We start from the raw sequence: 20,996 nt of genomic DNA, 5'->3' as shown, positions 1-20,996 counted from the left end.
CAGCATTAAATATCAATAAATCATATTAGTGAGCATCATGAAGAGAATCCCTTTCTAATATTAGTGCAGTGATATGTTACTATTTATAAATTATAAATTATAGGAAACACTGGAGCCCCAGTGTCTCATTGAGTCCCTTTGGGGCTAAAGTATTTAAGATGAAAATCCATCTGCTTTCTCGCTGCAATAAAATTTTATTGCGATCTCCCCCCCTGTGGGACTGTGGGACATGATCAATTATTATAGCCCGTAAACTTGATACATTATGTTTAGCCACTAAACAATGTCGCGCTAATGACTGATCACTAGTTTTTTTCTCAAATGCCTGCTTGATGGCACTACAATGTAATGCCATTCTTTCTTGGAATTGTCTCTGCGTCTTGCCCACATAGGCAAGACCGCAGGGACATTTCAACATATACACAACATGCGTGGTGGTACATGTTACACGATGCCTGATAGTGTAAGATTTACCAGTGTGCGGGTGTGAAAACACCGGACCAGTTAATAGTGTGTTACACGTGGAACACCCAAGGCACCGATAACACCCCAATCTTGGTCTTAAAAAGTGTTTCTGCTCTTGTTTAGTTAAAGGATACACATCCAATTTAACCACCCTATCGGCAATACTTTTCCCTCTCCTGTAGCTAGGGAGCAACCGGGTGTCCTTTAATGCAGGCAAATCACTATCAGTATTTATTATAGGCCAGAGAGTCTTAGCTCGTTTAGTGATGGAGTCTGATGTTAATGTATAACGATTTACCCATGGTATACGTGGAACAGTGTTTTTATTGCTTGTTGCAGAGGCCGATGATGACAACAATGAATCCCTGGACTTTTGTAATACCTTTTGTTTACTTTTCAGTAATTCATTCCTAGGGTATCCCCTTTGCATAAATTTCTCTATCATACGGTCAATCGCCGGTTCCACCTCCATCTCATTGGAGGTGATTCGCCTAACCCGCAAAAGCTGCGAGTAAGGAAGACCCCTCCTAAGAGGTAGAGGATGGAAGCTGTCATGACACAACACAGAATTCCTATCAGTCGGCTTAACGAATAATGCAGTTTTCAAAGTTCCATCAGAAATCGAAATCTCAACATCCAAAAAATGTACCGAGACTTCATCCAACTGATAGGCAAATTTAACTACACTATCTGTGTTATTATGAGTGCCAATCAACTGTTGCAACAATTGAGGAGGGCCATTCCAGAAAATCAAAAGGTCGTCTATGTACCTTCTGTAGAAAAACAGAAAGGTACCGTTGTGGCTGTCAAATAATTCTCCTTCAATTTTAGACATAAAGGCATTAGCGTACGATGGGGCCACTGGGGACCCCATCGCACAGCCCGCTTGTTGCAGATACAAAGAACCATTAAAGGAAAAATAATTGCGTGTAAGCATCAGCGTTAACAACTGTATAAAGAAATCAATTGCCGGACCATGGTAAAGGGGATTATTAGTTATCAATTGTCTAACAGCCTCCACACCTGCATCATGCGGGATGCAGGTGTAGAGGCTGGTGACATCAGCACTACACAACACAAGCCCAGTAGGTACATTTGTTAGCTGACACAAATCATTAAGTAATGCTGTAGTATCCCGTAAATAGGATGAAAGACCCTGAATACAGGGATTTAAATAAATATCCAAAAACCAGATACAGGATAATACAGCGAATTTCTGGCCGACACAATTGGTCGGCCAGGCGGCTTCAGCAAAGACTTGTGAACCTTCGGCAGTGTATAAAATAATGGAACCGTAGGAAAGTCCACAGTCATAGCCCTCAATTGTGCTTCAGAAATAATGCCACTATTCATAGCTGACAATAACAAGCTATCTAACTCTGCTTTAAATTTGACAGTCGGATCATTAGGTAACAACACATAAGTACTTGCGTCACTGAGTCGGCTTAACGAATAATGCAGTTTTCAAAGTTCCATCAGAAATCGAAATCTCAACATCCAAAAAATGTACCGAGACTTCATCCAACTGATAGGTAAATTTAACTACACTATCTGTGTTATTATGAGTGTCAATCAACTGTTGCAACAATTGAGGAGGGCCATTCCAGAAAATCAAAAGGTCGTCTATGTACCTTCTGTAGAAATACAGAAAGGTACCGTTGTGGCTGTCAAATAATTCTCCTTCAATTTTAGACATAAAGGCATTAGCGTACGATGGGGCCACTGGGGACCCCATCGCACAGCCCGCTTGTTGCAGATACAAAGAACCATTAAAGGAAATATAATTGCGTGTAAGCACCAGCGGTAACAACTGTATAAAGAAATCAATTGCCGGACCATGGTAAAGGGGATTATTAGTTATCAATTGTCTAACAGCCTCCACACCTGCATCATGCGGGATGCAGGTGTAGAGGCTGGTGACATCAGCACTACACAACACAAGCCCAGTAGGTACATTTGTTAGCTGACACAAATCATTAAGTAATGCTGTAGTATCCCGTAAATAGGATGAAAGACCCTGAATACAGGGATTTAAATAAATATCCAAAAAAACAGATACAGGATAATACAGCAAATTTCTGGCCGACACAATTGGTCGGCCAGGCGGCTTCAGCAAAGACTTGTGAACCTTCGGCAGTGTATAAAATAAAGGAACCGTAGGAAAGTCCACAGTCATAGCCCTCAATTGTGCTTCAGAAATAATGCCACTATTCATAGCTGACAATAACAAGCTATCTAACTCTGCTTTAAATTTGACTGTCGGATCATTAGGTAACAACACATAAGTACTTCCAGTCTAAAGTGGAACTTTATAAATTTAACAGGACTTTACATCTTAAGGAATATTTTGGAACACAAGAGAATTTATCTACGGCAATCCTGTTACCTGAAAAATTGAGGAAATTGACTCCCCGCTCCAGGTTTGATCTGGTCACCAGGAACTCCTCCGTTCCGACGTTCTCTCGTCTAATGGAACATAATTATCAATCAGCTGTTCCCTCTTATCATCATAATAATCTTACTGGCTCTGAATTAACAGCATTGAATGATTTATCCAAACGGACGGACCTGATAATTCGCAATGCCGACAAAGGCGGCGCCATTGTAGTTCAGGACTTGTCCGATTACATGAGTGAATGCAGAAGACAACTCAGGGACGCAAGTACTTATGTGTTGTTACCTAATGTTCCGACTGTCAAATTTAAAGCAGAGTTTGATAGCTTGTTATTGTCAGCTATGAATAGTGGCATTATTTCTGAAGCACAATTGAGGGCTATGACTGTGGACTTTCCTACGGTTCCTTTATTTTATACACTGCCGAAGGTTCACAAGTCTTTGCTGAAACCGCCTGGCCGACCAATTGTGTCGGCCAGAAATTTGCTGTATTATCCTGTATCTGTTTTTTGGGATATTTATTTAAATCCCTGTATTCAGGGTCTTTCATCCTATTTACGGGATACTACAGCATTACTTAATGATTTGTGTCAGCTAACAAATGTACCTACTGGGCTTGTGTTGTGTAGTGCTGATGTCACCAGCCTCTACACCTGCATCCCGCATGATGCAGGTGTGGAGGCTGTTAGACAATTGATAACTAATAATCCCCTTTACCATGGTCCGGCAATTGATTTCTTTATACAGTTGTTAACGCTGGTGCTTACACGCAATTATTTTTCCTTTAATGGTTCTTTGTATCTGCAACAAGCGGGCTGTGCGATGGGGTCCCCAGTGGCCCCATCGTACGCTAATACCTTTATGTCTAAAATTGAAGGAGAATTATTTGACAGCCACAACGGTACGTTTCTGTATTTCTACAGAAGGTACATAGACGACCTTTTGATTTTCTGGAATGGCCCTCCTCAATTGTTGCAACAGTTGATTGACACTCATAATAACACAGATAGTGTAGTTAAATTTACCTATCAGTTGGATGAAGTCTCGGTACATTTTTTGGATGTTGAGATTTCGATTTCTGATGGAACTTTGAAAACTGCATTATTCGTTAAGCCGACTGATAGGAATTCTGTGTTGTGTCATGACAGCTTCCATCCTCTACCTCTTAGGAGGGGTCTTCCTTACTCGTAGTTTTTGCGGGTTAGGCGGATCACCTCCAATGAGATGGAGGTGGAACCGGCGATTGACCGTATGATAGAGAAATTTATGCATAGGGGATACCCTAGGAATGAATTACTGAAAAGTAAACAAAAGGTATTACAAAAGTCCAGGGATTCATTGTTGTCATCATCGGCCTCTGCAACAAGCAATAAAAACACTGTTCCACGTATACCATGGGTAAATCGTTATACATTAACATCAGACTCCATCACTAAACGAGCTAAGACTCTCTTGCCTATAATAAATACTGATAGTGATTTGCCTGCATTAAAGGACACCCGGTTGCTCCCTAGCTACAGGAGAGGGAAAAGTATTGCCGATAGGGTGGTTAAATTGGATGTGTATCCTTTAACTAAACAAGAGCAGACACACTTTTTAAGACCAAGATTGGGGTGTTATCGGTGCCTTGGTTGTTCCACGTGTAACACACTATTAACTGGTCCGGTGTTTTCACACCCGCACACTGGTAAATCTTACACTATCAGGCATCGTGTAACATGTACCACCACGCATGTTGTGTATATGTTGAAATGTCCCTGCGGTCTTGCCTATGTGGGCAAGACGCAGAGACAATTCCGTGAAAGAATGGCATTACATTGTAGTGCCATCAAGCAGGCATTTGAGAAAAAAACTAGTGATCAGTCATTAGCGCGACATTGTTTAGTGGCTAAACATAATGTATCAAGTTTACGGGCTATAATAATTGATCATGACCCACAGTCCCACAGGGGGGGAGATCGCAATAAAATTTTATTGCAGCGAGAAAGCAGATGGATTTTCATCTTAAATACTTTAGCCCCAAAGGGACTCAATGAGACACTGGGGCTCCAGTGTTTCCTATAATTTATAATTTATAAATAGTAACATATCACTGCACTAATATTAGAAAGGGATTCTCTTCATGATGCTCACTAATATGATTTATTGATATTTAATGCTGTATTGTTATACATGATATTCCAGTTATGTATGTTGTATGTTTTTTCTTTGTATTTGGTAGGAGGTTTTTATTATTTTATTTTATTGATACACCTGTATGTTTAGTATGTTTTAGGAATTGGTTAATTCACCTCCTTAATTGATCCACCTGTCTCGGGCTCCAAATACTGACGTCTTTATTCCGCGTCCTGAGTATAGAGACGACGGCTGCGCGTCAGCGGCGCCGGGTGACAGGTGATATGCGGTGATGCATTGATTGTTTGGTGAGGTATATATTCCTTGTAAATGTTTGTTATTCTGTGTATGATTGTCCCTGACGACGGGTTGTTACCCGAAACGGCGTAGGACGCAATAAAGTACAAGCTGTTTTAAACTTACTTGAAGTCTGTGGAGTGCCGCCATTACCGCTACTTATATATATATATATATATATATATATATATATATATAAATATGGGGTGGAGGGGGAATAAACCTGAGCTAATTTCATACATCATGTCTTAGTATAATAATTAGAGACATGATGGAATTTTTATTATCCAAATCTGTAAATCTTGTGTTCTTTATAACTTCTTAATTGCATATTTTTGTTCAGTATTTTTATGATTTTATTAAGCTAGCTGCCTGTTTATTACTATAGCTTATTGAAAGTTTAAATTTGTTTTCTTTTGGCAGATTTATGATAAATGTGACTTGGGATGGCAAAGATTTGTCCTTTACGGAAGATGGTTATCAAGCAAATCCAAAACTGGTGGTTATACTGCTGAACATGGAGAGAGAATGGGAAAAGGCAAGTTTAAGCATCCATGATAGAAATTATATTAAAGTATTGTACATAACATTATATAAATACCAAACTGAATCAAGTGTTGCAGAGTGTTAAAGTTTAAGAGGCCTATTTATCAACATTATTTTCACTGAAATAATATGAAAAAAGGTGTTTTCACACCCTTTGCACACTATTTTAGTATTACTTAAATGTATTAAAGGGCTTTTTGAGCAGTTTTCATGTAAAACTGCTCCAAACTGTTTATTTCACCTTTTTTTTATTACTAACCCACATTGCTTTCCCATACTTATAATAGGAAATGTGATCTGGGACGTATTTACTAAAAAAAAAATGTGAAAAAAATTGCAGTGAGCCCTGTGATAATTTCACCCCAGCTCAGGCTGGAGAAATCACAAGGCAGCACTGTGATAAGCAGCCTTTTGCCCAGCTTTTTCTGCCCCTGGCAGAGAAAGCTGTGCAGGGACCCGGCAGAGTGATCAGCTCTGTGTGTCCAATGGACTTATAGACACAGAGGTTACATTTCTTTGTGTTGAAAATCTAAAATTTCTATGGTCCCAGCATGTGTGATTATGTACCTTGCTCCAAAAATGTATATAAATGTATATATATATATATATATATATATATATATGGGTGGTATTCATGTGACCGCCTGTCAGCTGACCGACAGTCACATGAACTCCTCCACCAGCCCGACGGGTCACTGACCTGATGGTCGGCATGCCGACCAACAGGGACTATTTCCACTCGTGGGTGTCCACGACACCCATAGAGTGGGAATAGAACCCGTGGCGACCGCAGGTCGCCACCGAGCCCGCAGCATGGCAAGCGCAGCGAGCCCGCAAGGGGCTTGCTGCACTCGTCCCTCCCCGCCGGGATCCCGGTGTAGGTATGCTGCCGGGATCCCGGCGTCGGTAAGCTGACCGGCGGTCAGGAGACCGCCGGTCAGCCGTACTACACCCATATATATATATATATATATATATATATATATATATTTAGTGCTCATAGCCTTAATATGTACCGATATTCATGAAATTGCACTTTTCTTTTAATTTCAGCTTAATGATCTGTATTAAATAGAATTGTTTATCTTCTATCTTAAATAAGTGGCCTTGTAATGGATTTGCAGTGTTTGGCAGTAATTGGATTTTCAATCAGTTTGTCTAGTCCATGGTCCCCAAACCGAGACCAGAACTGCAATGCCGTTATGTCATGAACTGCTATACAATCCTCTCAGACACTGAAATCCCATTTCATTTTTAACAGGAGCCAGGGAGGAACTATTGGCTGATCCTGTAGGTGTAGATATAGGTGCCAGCGGTGTATGATAGAGGTTAGTCCACAGAATGAATGACTTAAACAGGTCTTAGGTTTATTAACAAGGCAGCATAGGTTGCAAGATGACACAGGTTAATACTGCTGCTATGTTCAACAGGTACACATATAAAAGATACAACAGATCCAGCCAGGAACACAGGTGATGGAAACACAAGTGCACATAAAGGGAAGCACATACCTGTACATCCACAAATAGTAAAGGCAGTGGAGTATGCACCCACTTACATACAGCTGTGGTGACACAGTGGAGTGTGTGTGTATGTATGTATGTATGTATGTATGTATGTATGTATGAAGGAGGGCTGTATGTGAGGGATGTCTTTCTGTGGAGACTCTCAGGGGCATGTCCTTAATCTATGGGGGAAGGGGGGGCTGAGCTCAAGACATACAGTGATGCATTCAGCAAATCACGTCACATTAACACCTCAGGAAGGATCTCCTTACTAACTAAATACGAGGTTGGTTCAATAAGTAACGTACCAAGACCTCTCAAGTGTGTAATGTTCTCTATTTCATTCTAATTTCCTGCCAGGTCAGGCCAGAGCAGGTTTACCGCTGCTTCCCTTCATGGCTACTAGACTGTGCTACATGTCAGTCAGTCATACTGTCCCAACATCAGGTGTCAGATGGCGGGGCTGGCAGAAACATGGTTAAACAGTGAGGGGCGTAGTGTGATCAGATTTCTGCTTCTAAAGGGAGCTGAAATTCATTGGCAACTTGTTGAGGTGTGCAGTACAGTTTGTCTTTGGTTGAAGCTGCCCCGTGAAAGACTACATCTCTAGACTTTTGATTGACAATGTCCCACAGTCTGTATCCTTTGCTTTATTGACAAAATCCAAGTATAATACATGACACTAACTTGGCTTCTAACTTGTATCTTGTTTCTTTTGGGATATGAGCTTTATACCCAAAGATATAGAGATGACTGACACTTAGCTTTTACTAGTGATGTGCACCGGAAATTTTTCGGGTTTTGGTTTTGGATTCGGTTCCGCGGCCGTGTTTTGGATTCGGACGCATTTTGGCAAAACCTCCCTGAAATTTTTTTGTCGGATTCGGGTGTGTTTTGGATTCGGGTGTTTTTTTTATAAAAAACCCTCAAAACAGCTTAAATCATAGAATTTGGGGGTCATTTTGATCCCATAGTATTATTAACCTCAATAACCATAATTTCCACTCATTTTCAGTCTATTCTGAACACCTCACACCTCACAATATTATTTTTAGTTCTAAAATTTGCACCGAGGTCGCTGGATGACTAAGCTAAGCGACCCAAGTGGCCGACACAAACACCTGGCCCATCTAGGAGTGGCACTGCAGTGTCAGACAGGATGGCACTTCAAAAAAATAGTCCACAAACAGCACATGATGCAAAGAAAAAAAGAGGCGCAATAAGGTAGCTGTGTGACTAAGCTAAGCGACCCAAGTGGCCGACACAAACACCTGGCCCATCTAGGAGTGGCACTGCAGTGTCAGACAGGATGGCAGATTTAAAAAATAGTCCCCAAACAGCACATGATGCAAAGAAAAAAAGAGGTGCACCAAGGTCGCTGGATGGCTAAGCTAAGTGACACAAGTGGCCGACACAAACACCTGGCCCATCTAGGAGTGGCACTGCAGTGTCAGACAGGATGGCAGATTTAAAAAATAGTCCCCAAACAGCACATGATCCAAAGAAAAAAAGAGGTGCACCAAGGTCGCTGGATGGCTAAGCTAAGCGACACAAGTGGCTGACACAAACACCTGGCTCATCTAGGAGTGGCACTACAGTGTCAGGCAGGATGGCACTTCAAAAAAATAGTCCCCAAACAGCACATGATGAAAAGAAAAAAAGAGGCGCAATGAGGTAGCTATGTGACTAAGCTAAGCGACCCAAGTGGCCGACACAAACACCTGGCCCATCTAGGAGTGGCACTCCAGTGTCAGACAGGATGGCAGATTTAAAAAATAGTCCCCAAACAGCACATTATGCAAAGAAAAAAAGAGGTGCACCAAGGTTGCTGGATGGCTAAGCTAAGCGACAAAATTGGCCGACACAAACAAATGGCCCATCTAGGAGTGGCACTGCAGTGTCAGGCAGGATGACACTTCATAAAAATAGTCCCCAAACAGCACATGATGCAAAGAAAAATGAAATAAAAAAGAGGTGCAAGATGGAATTGTCCTTGGGCCCTCCCACCCACCCTTATGTTGTATAAACAGGACATGCACACTTTAACAAACCCATCATTTCAGCGACAGGGTCTGCCACACGACTGTGACTAAAATGACTGGTTGGTTTGGGCACCCACCAGAAAAGAAGCAATCAATCTCTCCTTGCACAAACTGGCTCTACAGAGGCAAGATGTCCACCTCCTCCTCATCGTCCGATTCCTCACCGCTTTCACTGTGTACATCCCCCTCCTCACAGATTATTAATTAGTCCCCACTGGAATCCACCATCTCAGGTCCCTGTGTACTTTCTGGAGGCAATTGCTGCTGGTGAATGTCTCCACGGAGGAATTGATTATAATTCATTTTGATGAACATCATCTTCTCCACATTTTCTGGAAGTAACCTCGTACGCCGATTGCTGACAAGGTGAGCGGCTGCACTAAACACTCTTTCGGAGTACACACTGGAGGGGGGGCAACTTAGGTAAAATAAAGCCAGTTTGTGCAAGGGCCTCCAAATTGCCTCTTTTTCCTGCCAGTATAAGTACGGACTGTCTGACGTGCCTACTTGGATGCGGTCACTCATATAATACTCCACCATTCTTTCAATGGTGACAGAATCATATGCAGTGACAGCAGACGACATGTCAGTAATCGTTGGCAGGTCCTTCAGTCCGGACCAGATGTCAGCACTCGCTCCAGACTGCCCTGCATCACCGCCAGCGGGTGGGCTCGGAATTCTTAGCCTTTTCCTCGCATCCCCAGTTGCGAGAGAATGTGAAGGAGGAGCTGTTGACGGGTCACGTTCCGCTTGACTTGACAATTTTCTCACCAGCAGGTCTTTGAACCTCTGCAGACTTGTGTCTGCCGGAAAGAGAGATACAACGTAGGTTTTAAATCTAGGATCGAGCACGGTGGCCAAAATGTAGTGCTCTGATTTCAACAGATTGACCACCCGTGAATCCTGGTTAAGCGAAATAAGGGCTCCATCCACAAGTCCCACTTGCCTAGCGGAATCGCTCGGTTTTAGCTCCTCCTTCAGTGTCTCCAGCATCTTCTGCAAAAACCTGATGAGGGGGATGACCTGACTCAGGCTGACAGTGTCTGAACTGACTTCACGTGTGGCAAGTTCAAATGGTTGCAGAACCTTGCACAACGTTGAAATCATTCTCCACTGCGCTTGAGTCAGGTGCATTCCCCCTCCTTTGCCTATATCATAGGCAGATGTATAGGCTTGAATGGCCTTTTGCTGCTCCTCCATCCTCTGAAGCATATAGAGGGTTGAATTCCACCTCGTTACCACCTCTTGCTTCAGATGATGGCAGGGCAGGTTCAGGACTGTTTGCTGGTGCTCCAGTCTTCGGCACGCGGTGGCTGAATGCCGAAAGTGGCCCGCAATTCTTCGGGCCACCGACAGCATCTCTTGCACGCCCCTGTCGTTTTTTAAATAATTCTGTACCACCAAATTCAATGTATGTGCAAAACATGGGACGTGCTGGAATTTGCCCAGATGTAATGCACGCACAATATTGCTGGCGTTGTCCGATGTCACAATCCCCAGGAGAGTCCAATTGGGGTAAGCCATTCTGCGATGATGTTCCTCAGTTTCCGTAAGAGGTTGTCAGCTTGTGCCTCTTATGGAAAGCGGTGATACAAAGCGTAGCCTGCCTAGGAACGAGTTGGCGTTTGCGAGATGCTGATACTGGTTTTGCCGCTGCTGTTCTTGCTGCGGGAGGCAATACATCTACCCAGTGGGCTGTCACAGTCATATAGTCCTGAGTCTGCCCTGCTCCACTTGTCCACATGTCCGTGGTTAAGTGGACATTGGGTACAACTGCATTTTTTAGGACACTGGTGACTCTTTTTCTGAGGTCTGTGTTCATTTTCGGTATCGCCTGCCTAGAGAAATGGAACCTAGATGGTATTTGGTACCGGGGACACAGTACCTCAATCAAGTCTCTAGTTCCCTGTAAATTAACGGTGGATACCGGAAACACGTTTCTCACCACCCAGGATTCCCAGGCCTGAGTTATCCGCTTTGCAGCAGGATGACTGCTGTGATATTTCATCTTCCTCGCAAAGGACTGTTGGACAGTCAATTGCTTACTGGAAGTAGTACAAGTGGTCTTCCGACTTCCCTTCTGGGATGACGATTGACTCCCAGCAGCAACAACAGCAGCACCAGTAGCAGTAGGCGTTACACTCAAGGATGCATCTGAGGAATCCCAGGCAGGAGAGGACTCGTCAGACTTGACAGTGACATCGCCTGCAGGACTATTGGCTTTCCTGTCTAAGGAGGAAATTGACACTGAGGGAGATGGTGGTGTGGTTTGCAGGAGCTTGGTTACAAGAGGAAGGGATTTAGTGGTCAGTGGACTGCTTCCGCTGTCATCCAAAGTTTTTGAACTTGTCACTGACTTCTGATGAATGCGCTGCAGGTGACGTATAAGGGAGGATGTTCCTAGGTGGTTAACGTCCTTACCCCTACTTATTACAGCTTGACAAAGGCAACACACGGCTTGACACCAGTTGTCCGCATTTCTGTTGAAATAATTCCACACCGAAGAGGTGATTTTTTTTTGTATTTTGACCAGGCATGTCAATGGCCATATTCATCCCACGGACAACAGGTGTCTCCCCGGGTGTCTGACTTAAACAAACCACCTCACCATCAGAATCCTCCTTGTCAAGTTCCTCCCCAGCGCCAGCAACACCCATATCCTCATCCTGGTGTACTTCAACAGTGACATCTTCAATTTGACTATCAGGAACTGGACTGCGGGTGCTCCTTCCAGCACTTGCAGGGGGCGTGCAAATGGTGGAAGGCACAACCTCTTCCCGTCCAGTGTTGGGAAGGTCAGGCATCTCAACCGATACAATTGGACTCTCCTTGGGGATTTGTGATTTAGAAGAACGCATAGTTCTTTGCTGTGCTTTTGCCATCTTAACTCTTTTAAGTTTTCTAGCAGGAGGATGAGTGCTTCCATCCTCAGGTGAAGCTGAACCACTAGCCTTGAACATAGGCCAGGGCCTCAGCCGTTCCTTGCGACTCCGTGTCGTAAATGGCACATTGGCAAGTTTCGCTTCTCCTCAGACGATTTTGATTTAGATTTTTGGGTCATTTTACTGAGCTTTATTTTTTTGGATTTTACATGCTCTCTACTATGACATTGGGCATCGGCCTTGGCAGACGACGTTGATGGCATTTCATTGTCTCGCCCATGACTAGTGGCAGCAGCTTTAGCACGAGGTGGAAGTGGATCTTGATCTTTCCCTATTTTACCCTCCACATTTTTGTTCTCCATTTTTTAATGTGTGGAATTATATGCCAGTAATATATCAATAGCAATGGCCTACTACTATATATACTGCGCACAACTGAAATGCACCACAGGTATGGATGGATAGTATATTTGACGACACAGAGGTAGGTAGAGCAGTGGCCTACTGTACCGTACTGCTATATATTATATACTGGTGGACAGCAAACTGTGCAAAACTTAAATGCACCACAGGTATGGATGGATAGTATACTTGACGACACAGAGGTAGGTAGAGTAGTGGCCTACTGTACCGTACTGCTATATAGTATATACTGGTGGTCAGCAAACTGTGCAAAACTGAAATGCACCACAGGTATGGATGGATAGTATACTTGACGACACAGAGGTAGGTAGAGCAGTGGCCTACTGTACCATACTGCTATATAGTATATACTGGTGGTCAGCAAACTGTGCAAAACTGAAATGCACCACAGGTATGGATGGATAGTATACTTGACGACACAGAGGTAGGTAGAGCAGTGGCCTACTGTACCGTACTGCTATATATTATATACTGGTGGTCAGCAAACTATGCAAAACTGAAATGCACCACAGGTATGGAAGGATAGTATACTTGACGACACAGAGGTAGGTAGAGCAGTGGCCTTCTGTACCTTACTGCTATATATTATATACTGGTGGACAGCAAACTGTGCAAAACTGAAATGCACCACAGGTATGGATGGATAGTATACTTGACGACACAGAGGTAGGTAGAGCAGTGGCCTACTGTACCGTACTGCTATATAGTATATACTGGTGGTCAGCAAACTGTGCAAAACTGAAATGCACCACAGGTATGGATGGATAGTATACTTGACGACACAGAGGTAGGTAGAGCAGTGGCCTTCTGTACCGTACTGCTATATAGTATATACTGGTGGTCAGCAAACTGTGCAAAACTGAAATGCACCACAGGTATGGATGGATAGTATACTTGACGACACAGAGGTAGGTAGAGCAGTGGCCTTCTGTACCGTACTGCTATATAGTATATACTGGTGGTCAGCAAACTGTGCAAAACTGAAATGCACCACAGGTATGGATGGATAGTATACTTGACGACACAGAGGTAGGTAGAGCAGTGGCCTACTGTACCGTACTGCTATATATTATATACTGGTGGACAGCAAACTGTGCAAAACTGAAATGCACCACAGGTATGGATGGATAGTATACTTGACGACACAGAGGTAGGTAGAGCAGTGGCCTACTGTACCGTACTGCTATATAGTATATACTGGTGGTCAGCAAACTGTGCAAAACTGAAATGCACCACAGGTATGGATGGATAGTATACTTGACGACACAGAGGTAGGTAGAGCAGTGGCCTTCTGTACCATACTGCTATATAGTATATACTGGTGGTCAGCAAACTGTGCAAAACTGAAATGCACCACAGGTATGGATGGATAGTATACTTGACGACACAGAGGTAGGTAGAGCAGTGGACTACTGTACCGTACTGCTATATATATAGTTATACTGGTGGTCAGCAAAATTCTGCACTGTCCTCCTACTATATACTACAATGCAGCACAGATATGGAGCGTTTTTCAGGCAGAGAACGTATAATACTGGTGGTCACTGGTCAGCAAAACTCTGCACTGTCCTCCTACTACATAATACTGCTGGTCCCCAGTCCCCACAATAAAGCAATTAGCACACTGAGCACAGATATTTGCAGCACACTGAGCACAGTCAGATATGAAGCGTTTTTCAGGCAGAGAACGTAGATATTTGCACTTGCAGCACACTGAGCACAGATATTTGCAGCACACTGAGCACAGATATTTGCAGCACAATTTGCAGCCCACTGAACATAGAAACTGAGAGGACGCCAGCCACGTCCTCTCACGATCATCTCCAATGCACGAGTGAAAAATGGCGGCGACGCGCTGCTCCTTATATAGAATACGAATCTCGCGAGAATCCAACTGCAGGATGATGACGTTCGGGCGCGCTCGGGTTAACCGAGCAAGGCGGGAGGATCCGAGTTGCTCGGACCCATGAAAAAAAAGGTGAAGTTCGGGCGGGTTCGGATCCCGAGGATCCGAACCCGCTCATCACTAGCTTTTACCAGAGCACGTCTCAAATGGTGTTATTTGTTTAACTGCCAATGTAAGCGCTCGGTTCTTAAGGTACACCATAGTTAGGACTGCTTCTGTCCAGAATTTTTTATCTAGACCCACCTCACTCAACATAGTCTGTGCTTACTCAATGATCTATTTACCCTCTCACCCATGCCATTTAGCTCAGGTGTGTGGGTATTTGCTAATTGGTGCTGGATGTATGCAGGAACTGAATTACAGTAGTACTGTTTGGTTGGATATGAAATGCTGATGTTTTGGATGCTGGTAGTCACATCACCGACTGCGGCATCCCAACAGTGAGAATCCCAGCACTGAAAGGGGATAATTATTTTACCCTCTCCCCTCTCCTACCCCTAACCCTTGGAGGGTGTTGACTAGGGCTAACCCTCCCGGGGTTTTGGTTATGGCTAACCCTCTTGTGGTGTCTGCTACGGCTAACCCCCCTAGTGCCTAACCCTAACCTCCCCCTCGAGCCCTAACCCTAACCCCCTTCCCGATACTCACCATCGGTATGACGGCTGTTGGTGTTCTGGCGCCAGTCTCCTGAGGGGTGTCGGGATTCCGGCATCGATCACATGACTGGCAGCTTCCTGGCAGCAGGGATGCCAGATGCATCCCATACTGTTGTCTGAGTTCATAGTGATTGGAGATGTGCTTGTAGAAGCAGTAAAAGTAGGATTTGGTGGAATGCTGCAATCTAATTTAGCAGCATTTTGAGATGAATTTGTAGAAGCTGCAATAAATACAGGAATGAGTGGATTGCTACAATCTGGTTAAGGAGCAGCTAGAGATGAACTTGCAGGAGAAGTAAAAGCAGGAATGAGTGGAATGCTGCAATCTGATTAAGTAACATCTTGAGATGAACTTGCAGGAGCAGAAAATTCAGTAACAGGTAGAATGTTGCACACTGATTAAGCAGCAACAGGACATTTAGTGCAGGAGCAATTAATATAGGAATTGTGCAACCCATGGGCCTGACTTTGCATCTTTTGACAGCTGCCTGCGACTTTATACAAATGCTGCTACAATGTTCTTCCCTGGAATACATCTGTGCGTGTATGAATGTGCAAGGGCTGAGATGCCTGCTCTCTCTGCAATATCACCTGGTGCAACTTTAGACCACCATCGGGCGCAATATGAAAACTTGAACCAGCCATATGACAAGTGCAGATTTTCCATTAGAATATGGCCTGCAATGTGAACAACTGTACATCTGTGTACGTAAATGCTTCAGCGACATGCCCTCAACACTCCCATAACACACCCATAGATAGAAAACTCTGTGAATCGGTTTGCCCAAGACATTTCTGTTACTGTACATTCCAGTGACGTTCAATGAGGTCAGAGGCTGGGGAGGCACAAATGGTGGTGGGTCTCAGTGCCGGGAGCCTGTCTCACCCCATTCACAATGTAAGTCTTATATCTCTGCACTACATCCATGCAAACACAGGGGAAACATACATACAGAAATAGCCAGGTCACAGCCATCACCCTAGTGTTGTGAGTAAACAGGTGCATACTAACTTCTGGGTTAGGTGTCCATTGCCCCTCACCTGCAGAACAGGGCAATACAGTCATCAGTGATACAGTCAGCAGCACCTGGGGAGGGAGAGCAGGAACATATTTGTACACTACGTCTCACTACTGTAGCCACACACACAGACACAGAGTCCTGTCCCCGCACTCACTACAGATGCCACACACACACACACACACACACACACACACACACACACACACACACACACACACACACAGTCCTGTCCCTACACTCACTACAGATGCCACACACACACAGAGTCCTGTCCCCACACTCACTGTAGATGCCACACACACACACACACACACACACACACACACGCAGTCCTGTCCCTACACTCACTACAGATGCCACACACACACCTGTCCCCGCACTCACTACAGATGCCACACACACACACACACACACACACACACACACACACACACACACACACACACACACCCTGTCCCCACACTCACTACAGATGCCACACAAACCTGTCCCCACACTCACTAAAGATGCCACACACACACACACACACACACACACCTGTCCCCGCACTCACTACAGATGCCACACACACATACACACACACACACACACACACACACACACACACACACCCTGTCCCCACACTCACTACAGATGCCCCCCACCCACACACACACACACACACACACACACACACACACAGCCTGCCCCCACTCTCTACAGATGCCCCCCCCACACACACACACACACACACACACACACACACACACACACACCCTGTCCCCACACTCACTACAGATGCCACACACACCTGTCCCCACACTCACTACAGATGCTACACACACACACACCTGTCCCCGCACTCACTACAGATGTCACACACACACACACACACACACACACACACTTGTCCCCACACTCACTACAGATACCACACACACACACACCTGTCCCCACACTCACTTCAGATGCCACACACACACACACACACACACACACACACACACACACACACAGAGTCCTGTCCCCACACTCGCTACAGATGCCACACACACAGAGTGCTGTTCCCACACTCACTACAGATGCCGCACACACACATGCTGTCCCCACACTCACTACAGATGCCACACACACACACACACACACACACACACACACACACACACACACACCCTGTCCCCACACTCACTACAGATGCCACACACACCTGTCCCCACACTCTCTACAGATGCCCCCCCCCCACACACACACACACACACACACACACACACACACACACACACACACACACACCCTGTCCCCACACTCACTACAGATGCTACACACACACACACACACACACACACACCTGTCCCCGCACTCACTACAGATGTCACACACACACACACCTGTCCCCACACTCACTACAGATACCACACACACACACACACACACACACACACACACACACCTGTCCCCGCACTCACTTCAGATGCCACACACACACACACACACACACACACACACACACACACAGAGTCCTGTCCCCACACTCGCTACTGATGCCACACACACAGAGTCCTGTTCCCACACTCACTACAGATGCCACACACACACCCTGTCCCCACACTCACTACAGATGCAACACACACACCCCCTGTCCCCACACTCATTACAGATGACACACACACACACACACACACACACACACACACACAGAGTCCTGTCCCCACACTCACTACAGATGCCACACACACACCCTGTCCCCACACTCACTACAGATGCCACACACACACCCTGTCCCCACACTCACTACAGATGCCACACACACACACACACACACACACACACACACACACACACACACACACACCCTGTCCCCACACTCATTACAGATGACACACACAATGTCCCTACACTCAATTCAGATCACACACACACACAGTCCAGGTACTGGCAGCTACTCATCCCAGTCACTGTGCACGGGTGGCTGCTGCTGGCACTTTGGGTCCCCATTTCCCTCCTCCCCTGCCACACTGCTCAGCTCCGATCTTTTTGCATTTCCTGGATTGGTCACATGACCAATCCGAGATGTCCATCAGAGCTCAAACACCCCCCCACTGTGAGGCATGCCTCCTATTTCCCTGTTCTGTGCGGTCTGATTGGCCGCTGTGTAGCCCAGCCCCACTGCACAGACAGTGCCTGACAGTGTGTGAGATGAGGCTGAGCTGCCACTGCCTCATCTCTATCTCTCCCTGCAATTGGAGGAACCCTGCAGATCTGTCCATTTTATCTATAATAATGATTGCATTAATACAAGATGCTTGTAAGTAATAAATATCTTCTTTGTGTTATCCCAATCATTTTATAGTAAGTATGATGGGGAGCATGACAGGTGAGGCTCTGCCTCCCCTGACTGCAGGTCCCTGGCACATACACTCTTTGTTATACATGTGCCTGCCGTCAGAGTTTTTAGGGATTTTCATGCATATGCAATAGCAAAAATTTGCTCAACCCTGTGTATCAGACCATTCATCACTAGGGGTTTGAAAGGGTGCACCTAATAGTCAATAAACTCAGAAAACCTATTTTCAGAGCCCCGATCCTTCCTATGGGAAGAAGTTCAGGGGTTGCGAAGAAGGATCCAAGCAGATCCCTCTACCGCCTCATCATTGTGTGGCCAGTGGTTCTACTCATGTACAGTATGACTACAGGTCACACATACGCAGAAGCCGGCAAGGGGGGTGGAAAGTAAATCTGCTAGCAGTGTTATTGATTGCAGGGACAGCTGCTATTTGGAGCAGCTGTGCCCACACCGGATCAATGCTTAATTGCACTGGTGACAAGTATCCCCTGCTACAACTTGTTGGTAGTTTTATACTTAACTAGATGAATGCCCGTGCTTCACTATGGAATTTCAAGTATAATCACAAAGAGATGAAAAGTGCCGGGATTTAACAAATGTAATATTGCTTTTAAAATAGGCTCACTTGTGGTAGGATGTTGTTGAGAACTGGTAGCATCAAAGTGCCCATCCATGATACCGCCTGAGAACGCACAAAAACAATAAACGGATTTTATTGTATGGGAATCTGTAGTCTCTGTGTCTTATTTTCTGGACAGCAGGATAACCTAAAGTTAATTGGTTAGTTTACCACAGAAGATCAGCAATTAGACTTACAACAGGACATGGGCCGCCTGCTGCTGCCAATCTTTGTCAGGCCTCACCTCCAGGTGGGCCTTCCCTGGAATGATGCTGTCAAAAGGCTGGCACTGAGGAGTATAATGTGCCTCCTTCTCTGCCCCATCCCGCCTCTGATGCTGTCCTGCTCAGTGCTGTAAATGCTGGGACAACAGTCCAAGCTCCGCCCACTGTATGTTAAACATGTAAGGTTTGCAGGGATATTCTGATTCTATTCCAAAGGGCCCTAGGTCTCCTTGCTTAGCTTCTCGCTCTCCTTAGGGGTCCTCTTTTGAAGTAAAAAGGTAAATATTTTTGTACAATACTTAAGGTCACTGGGAGAGCTATTGGTACCCTTTACACAGCAGATAAGCAGTTGCTGACTATCAAGTTTTCCTTTAATGCATTTAAGAGTCAAAATATCTATCTCTCCTTTTCTCCTATTGCTCTCTGAGGGGTTCGGCAATGTTTAGTTCATGTGACAGGTTAACCTCTGATAATTGAGACACTATCTTTTCCTGACTGGAAATATGTTGGTTAAGTACTTATATCTGAAATCTATAACTGATAACTGAATTAATGACTATCTTGCCGTCTAGGGATAGATCTTTTATTTTGTGCAATTTTCAGGTGTATGCTGGGTGAGTTTTCAAGTTTCACCCTATTACATCTGATGACTTGCATGTGTAACCTTAAAAACATTTGGACAGCAACTTGCTTATATTTGCATTTGATTACATATAGTGGTTATTACATTCCCTCCAAGTTGCTTTTAGAGTCATCTGATAGAATCTGATGGACAAGGGACAGGAGATATGGGAGGTAGGGGATGCGTTTGTGTCAATTGAATACAGAACATTTTTAATCCATATATTATTGGGTCAAGCTCTATTTTTACCTACTTCCAGTTTGCCCAGTTGATTTTGGAATATTCTGACCTTCTGATCCACCACTGTGTAAAAGTGAAAGATTTAATCCACCACAGCTTCTAGCGTGGGCTTACCTTTTAGGTTTGTTAAAACATAAATGTTATGTTTTTGAAAAAAGTTAATCAATATTCTCACCTTGCAGCTGCTCATTATCTGAAAATGTCACCAGACCTAGAGAGGAATATGAGCTATGGTTGGAGGAATCTGTGTGCTCTGCATTCATTCTTTCCCCCCACAATTGAAAGGCTTAGCTATGTGGCATTCTTATTTCTCAAAGAAATAAGCGAGACAGATGATAACAGTGGGAGTTACAGAATCTGGGAGATATCTGTGCTGGAACAAGCTCCAGAACAGTCTCAGAGTAACAGAATGGATCACATAGATTGGAAAATCAAACCTTTAAAGCAAGCATACAAAAATACAAACATATGTTAAAATGTATTAGCTGGGGTTGAGTTCTAGCTGGATTTACATGGAATACACAAAGTACAACAGTGCTAACTCAAATTAACTAGCACAAAATACTTGATCTATGACAGAGTACATTAAATATCAGTGATATAAATCAGATGCACAATACAGCAATACAGATAAATGTAAAAGGCATTAAGGGGTCTTAACTAGATACTATTTAGCAACTATTTAGCACTACTATTTTCATGATGAGAATAGCTT

The 20,996-nt window shown here is 44.4% G+C and overlaps 1 protein-coding gene across 1 annotated transcript in view; it reads left to right on the top strand.

The window, feature by feature from the left end:
• The window catches only part of GRIN2A (glutamate ionotropic receptor NMDA type subunit 2A), a 995,689-nt gene that overhangs the window by 675,619 nt on the left and 299,074 nt on the right, over positions 1-20,996 (top strand). Inside the window, exon 5 of the mRNA XM_063934277.1 lies at positions 5,695-5,809. Coding sequence (XP_063790347.1) covers positions 5,695-5,809 — 115 coding nt within the window. The remainder of the gene's footprint in view (positions 1-5,694; positions 5,810-20,996) is intronic.

The sequence above is a fragment of the Pseudophryne corroboree genome, chromosome 7 (genome assembly GCF_028390025.1).
Source record: "Pseudophryne corroboree isolate aPseCor3 chromosome 7, aPseCor3.hap2, whole genome shotgun sequence".
Lineage (NCBI taxonomy): Eukaryota > Metazoa > Chordata > Amphibia > Anura > Myobatrachidae > Pseudophryne > Pseudophryne corroboree.
The sequence above is the reverse complement of the archived record's forward strand: the minus strand, read 5'-3'. Positions and strand labels throughout refer to the sequence as shown.